This window comes from Artemia sp. Qi Xiang Cuo, chromosome 21 (genome assembly GCF_049724085.1).
Source record: "Artemia sp. Qi Xiang Cuo chromosome 21, ASM4972408v1, whole genome shotgun sequence".
Lineage (NCBI taxonomy): Eukaryota > Metazoa > Arthropoda > Branchiopoda > Anostraca > Artemiidae > Artemia > Artemia sp. Qi Xiang Cuo.
The window spans coordinates 350,034-356,033 of record NC_142814.1 but is presented as its reverse complement, the minus strand read 5'-3'; the positions used below and the strand labels follow the sequence as shown (position 1 = coordinate 356,033).

Below are 6,000 nucleotides of genomic sequence, written 5' to 3'. Positions count from 1 at the left end.
GGGGAAGTGTACACCTCAAAAATATAATTTATATCTGGAAATCAATTGCTTAGAAGAAAATGGTTATCTAAAAATTTTTATTGGGTTTGTTTGGGGAGTTAGGTGGCATAGAAGGGTTATTAGTTGCCTTTCAATAACTTTTGACCTTGAAAAAATGCACTAGAACTCACTATTTTCGAATCGAATGAGCCCCCTTTGAAGTTTTTACGACGACACCTTCCATATGAAGTGCCTCTGGGGAAAAAAATAAATATTAAAACATTGGAGCCGTATGGCTTTTACTATAGGCAACGCTACAGTGTTGCCTCTGATAACTGCCAACTATGTCCCCTAACCAAAAAGTTGAGATTTTTTAAGCCTTTTGGCCAGCAAAGTTGGTTCCTATGGCTTTTCGTCACCCCTCCCTCTGCTCACTCGGGTCTTTGGCCCTTGTAGGGTCAATTAGATACCGTCACATATTCTTCATTTAAGCGATGCTCAGGTCTTGAGCCTTGCAAGATGATGACTTTCTTTCAGATGTATTTTCTGCATATAATTCTACCCCACAAAAATCATTGACAGACAGATTTAGCATGCTGGGAGGCATAAACTACACGTTATCTTCCAAAAATTACGTTGCTACAATCAGGGACATGTCTAGTTTTTTTGTCGGGGAGGGGGGGAGGTTACAAACAAACTTTTTCGGGGGGAAAGTGGCATACAAAAAAACTTTAAAAAACGCATCAAAAATTTTTTTATATTCATTTTTGTGACTTTTTTCGCGAGTAAGACAAACATTTCAGGGTGGGGGTTCAGACCCCCTAGCCCTTCTCCCTTGGACACGGCTTTGGCTGCAACCATTCATGGCGATAGAAACTGAGGAAGAGCGAAAGTATTGATTCTTCAGGAACATAGTCCATATTTCTTTTCTTCAACACAATACGTCCATTAAATTTTTGGAAAAGAACGAACAGTTTTTGTTGATTTATTGCCTTACAGATCACCTGATTGGTCTGTTTGTAGTTTTGAGGAGTAATTTAATGCTACACAGAAGCTTTAGCCTTACGTATAGCCGTAGTTAAAGGTTTACACCAACAATCAACGTTCAATTAAAGAGTTGAAAGCCAACATTTTACATACAACCACGAATATCACACCGAGTGAACTGGAAAAAGTTTGCAGAAGTGTTAAAGTGCTAATTGACATATCAAACGTTTACATACTTGCAACAAATCCTGTTAAGTATTGAATCAGTATATATATTTTTTTCAATGGATAGCGGTAGGAAAGCGGTAACCTGGCCCTGGTTTGCTACTCTAAAGCAGATCCTTATTTGCTTTACTGTCTTCGGGTATCTTTACTACTGAAAAGTGAACAAAAATAAAATAAAATAAATAGCTACTAGCTAGAGAAAAGTGAAAATCCAAATTCATAGACCTGTAGGGAATGATGTCTCAACTGATCGTAGTACAGCTGAACTTCCAATCTAATCCCCAAAAGATGATGGTGCTTGACACACAGTACTGGAAGAATATGAAGAACAGAGAAGGCAGACACCCCATATGTTCTAATAAGCCTTATATCCCCTACCAGTCTTGTCTGACAGACATCACATATCTTGTCTTATTGTTATATCCAGGGATATCACTAAATGCCAAAAACGTATATAATAATAATAATAATAATAATTTACTATAAGCAAAAAAAAAACAGGCCATACAGAACAGTATTCTTAATTACACTCCACAAGAAAAATAGCATAAATATCAAGTTTCACTCATTGATGTCAACGCTTCATTTACATATTTACATAACTGCCTGATTGTCCTTTTTACAGTCGTTTTAAGGATACCCGGGGACACCCAATTAACACCCTCAAAATAAATTTCCCTTAATATAGAAAGTTGCTGGCACTCGGTGAGAATATGGGCCACATCCTCAATACCAAGGTTACATCTGGGGCAAGAGTAATCCGCATCTGCATCTGCAGATGCAGATGCATCTATAATAAAAACAATTTGCAGCACTTATGTGACTAATATAATTATTTGGAGCTTCTAAAACGAATTCATCATAATGATACAATTTGAACTCGTGACTAAAAATTAAGCTCTAATTTGTGCCTATTCACTAAACAAATAGCTTTTTAGTTCAATTTGGGAGAATATAAAGAGGTTTCACGTGGATTGAGGATGATACTGACGAAACATATTAGTAATATGATAAAAAAATAACTTAAAGAAAAATCAAGAAGTCAAAATATTCTCTCAAGGAGCATATTCTTCAATTGCCAAATCATATTGGTGTCCTTTGCATCCTTTGACGGTATCCACTGAAGTGCTCTATAAAATAATTTGTATCTTCCATTATTACACCGAGATGATATTAAAAAAAAATGAAATAAAATTAGAAAAGCTCGTTTTCAGAATGGACTAAAAGTACTAAATAATTTTGTTTTTCCTGAATCGATAAATATACGTGAAAACGAGTGGTTTCAGTTAAAAGCTGCAAATAATTTTTTTTTTCTTTTCAAGAACTTATTTAATTCTAAACCCAGTCTATATAAATTGGGCCTTTGCTAGCTTGGGAAAATCATGGCATGTTATGTAGACTAGCTGACCCCTAAGTGGGTACTCTTGGTAAAATTTAGGACTTTTTACCCTCCCTCCTTGCAATTTTTTCCCTTTATTTGCGTTAAAAAGAGTGAAATTAAATCAAATAAAAATATCTTTTTTCTGAATGTACTAAAAACTACTTATTATTCCTGCAGCATGAACACTAAGAAACGCTTTGTATCTCAAAATATTCCAAAAAGTGAAAAGTCTTTTTTCCTGATACTCGTCAAGTGTGGGGCCGTCATAAGGGCCTGATTCATAGCTTTGCTTGTACCCCCTTTTGATAAACTGCATGCACACAGTATATTTTGATTTAGTTCATCATCCCTCCCAAATTCCCTAAATGTTTCACCTTAATAACCTTAGCCTGTTTTTAGCCCTACGATCAAATATATCCCCCTTTCCAAAGAAGAAAACCTATCTGTGAACAATGGGCAACTTGCATGACTTACAGGTCTTATAAGGGCTGTGGGGGGCTTTTAATCCCCGGAGACACAGTTATTGAACATTTTCGACCATTTTAAACAAAATACTTATCTCTAAATTTTGACCAGATATGTTTGTAAGTTGGGCAGCTAAAAAGGGCGTAGAAGGGGTCTCTAATCACTTTTGACTCTTAAAAAGCGCACTAGAATTTCCGATTTCCAATCAAACGAGCCCCTTCCAAAATTTCTGCAGCAACTGTTTTCATACGAAGTGGTCTGGAAAAAAATTAATAATAATAATAATACTTAGAGCCCACATCGATCTTTACTTAGCCGCGCTCCTACGAAATCATTAATGTTGGTATCGCTAAATAGTACGATATCATTAAAAAAATTATTTAGTCTCCCATTTTGAGATGATTCAATTTTTTCTGTGGTACGATTGAACCTCCCACCGTTAGTTCTTACAACCAAGAGTAATAAACAAGCAACCCTCCCAGACAAAAAAAGATTTAAATTGATTCCATTTTAACCTGTTATTTCTTTGCTTTACCAAATTATTACTAAGGGTTCCGAAAAGCTGAGGTTCGGGAAGTGTTGAAGCTGAGAAGTTTGTGTGGTAAGCAAACAATTAAAGATATTTCTTATTGTCATGTTATTCTATTTTTACCACTTCCAAACTGTCGTGAAAGCAATATGTCAGCAAGGGGTGACTTGGCCCAATAGTGACCTTTTACTCCTGCTAACATTTCACTGCAACATTAAGCCGCCTGAGGCCAACACAGCTACGCACACTTCTCGTCAAAAAGACGAGTTTTTTTTTAATCTTTTATGTAGCACAAATTGGCTCCTGTGGCTTTTTGTCACCTCTCCCTGCTCATTCGTTTCATGTGCTTTTGTACGCTTAGTATGATACTGCCACATATTCTTTATTAAATGATGCTCAGGCCATCAGCCTCTAATGATAGTCATTTTCTTTCAAGTATATTTTCTGCATATAATTTGTTTTTACGCTTGTTGTCTATCTTTGATTTGACTTTGAAAATAAATAAACACTCTGTAATATAAGACTGATCATTTGGTTTGTTTTTAATTTAAAGTTGAAACTATACACTTTAGCCTTTAAGATACCCCACAAAAATTATTGAAAGACAGATGTAGCAACCTGGGAGGCCAAAAACTGCACGTTCTTTGCAAAAAATTACGTTGTTGCAGCCATTTATGGCGATGCTAACGAGGAAGAACGAGAGCATAAGTTTTTTTTCCTGGAAAACGATCCGCAATTCTTGTCTAAAACGTCATGTGTCCATCAAGTTTTCGGAAAAGAACAAATCATTTTTGTTGATTTTATTGCCTTACAGATCACCAGACCAGTCTACCTGTGGTTTATCTGAGGAGTAACTTAATACTACACAGAAGTTTCAGCCATATAGTAGCCGTAGTGAAAGGTTAACAGCGACAATCAACGTTCAATTAAAGAGTTTAAAACCAACGTTTTGCACACTACCACGTATATCACACCAAACGAACTGGCAAAAGTTTGCATAAATGTTGACGTGCTTATTGGCTTATCAAACACTTACAACTCTTGAAAAAAAAGCTGTTAAGTATTGAATCAGCACATTTTTATCAATGAAGATAAGAACCGAGATGATTTACAATTTTATTCTTGTCGTACGATTGAACCTCCCACCGATAGCTCTTTTCTGTGCAATAATAAGAACAATTAATCTAATTAGTGTAACTGGTATATCAATGGCGCCATTTGGATGGGGGGAGGGGCAGGGGATACCGTGTCCCCCCTGATTTTTTAAGGGGCCAAATTTTAAACTCTGAAGCTCGTATTTTATTATTCTTTTTTCAAATTTCTTTGTTGCTTTCGATTTATTCCTGAAAAACCAAAAGCCAGGTCATTACAAAACAGCAAATTGAAGACAAACAAAGATTTGCAGCGAAGTCACCCATTTGAAGAACATCTCTTTTGGCATGTTTTCGTCAGATTCGGCTTGTCATATTATACTGTCTCCCATAATTTATGATATGGCGTGCTAAAACACAATATCATAAGACATTATGATAAGACATGGCGCCAAAGCACTCGTCGACAAAGGATTGAGAGAGTAAAAAGAAATTTCAGAGCTGGTATGGCAGCACGAAAGCAGTGACCGACACAAAGCATGTACCATTTCCTGGACCAAATTTAAGGCTATTCAGGCGGGGACGGCTGAATCTGTTGCCTCATGCCTCTCCAAAAAAAGGGAAAAAGAAATACTAAAGAACAGACGGTATGTAAAAGCTCTGCTAAAAACTACAGCCTTACTTGGATGGCAAGGTCTAGCGTTTCGCCACTACGGTGAAGGAGAGTCCAGTGCCAATCGAGGGAATTTCGTTGAGACGGTAGGTCTTTTAACGGAAATTAATTTAAAAAATTTTTGCTAAAAAATAAGTTTTTCAAAGAAAAATAAAGAAGAAATAAAACCTCATTAAACAAAAAATGAGCAAAAATAAAATAAAATAATCTAACGAGCGTGAAACTACCAAAAATCAGCATCGATAAATAACTGAAACCAAAACGAACAGAAATTACAATTAATAACCGAGTCAAACTTAAAACGAGCAAAATTAATATAAGTTGGGCTTAAAGTAGAGGGGACCCTAAAGCCCCCATCCCTCACCCCTGCTGCCACCTACAACTTTTTTTGCACCCCATATATGGGCATGGAATCCCTAGGGAGAAAGATTGCGTAATGGGGTCAATGACCTCTTTTTCCAAGGTCGATTTATTTGATGTTTCTATGTGTAATAACTCCGGAACGAAGGTTGCACATCCGCATTGAATTCTAACGGGAACAGTGTTATTGATCTAGGACTCGAGGGGGAAGTGAATTTCCGAGAAATTGATTGCGTAATCGTTCGTGAATGTCATGGTGTCCAGAAATAGTATTTGTTGTTGTTGCTCTCGAGCCAAAATGTTAAGACTT

General features: G+C 36.5%; 1 protein-coding gene across 1 annotated transcript in view; it reads right to left on the bottom strand.

The window, feature by feature from the left end:
- Window positions 1–2,246: 2,246 nt before the first annotated feature.
- LOC148939124 (uncharacterized) overlaps window positions 2,247–6,000 on the bottom strand; it is a 43,117-nt gene continuing 39,363 nt past the window's right edge. Inside the window, exon 3 of the mRNA XM_089107238.1 lies at window positions 2,247–2,321. Within this exon, the coding sequence (XP_088963364.1) occupies window positions 2,247–2,321 (75 nt within the window). The remainder of the gene's footprint in view (window positions 2,322–6,000) is intronic.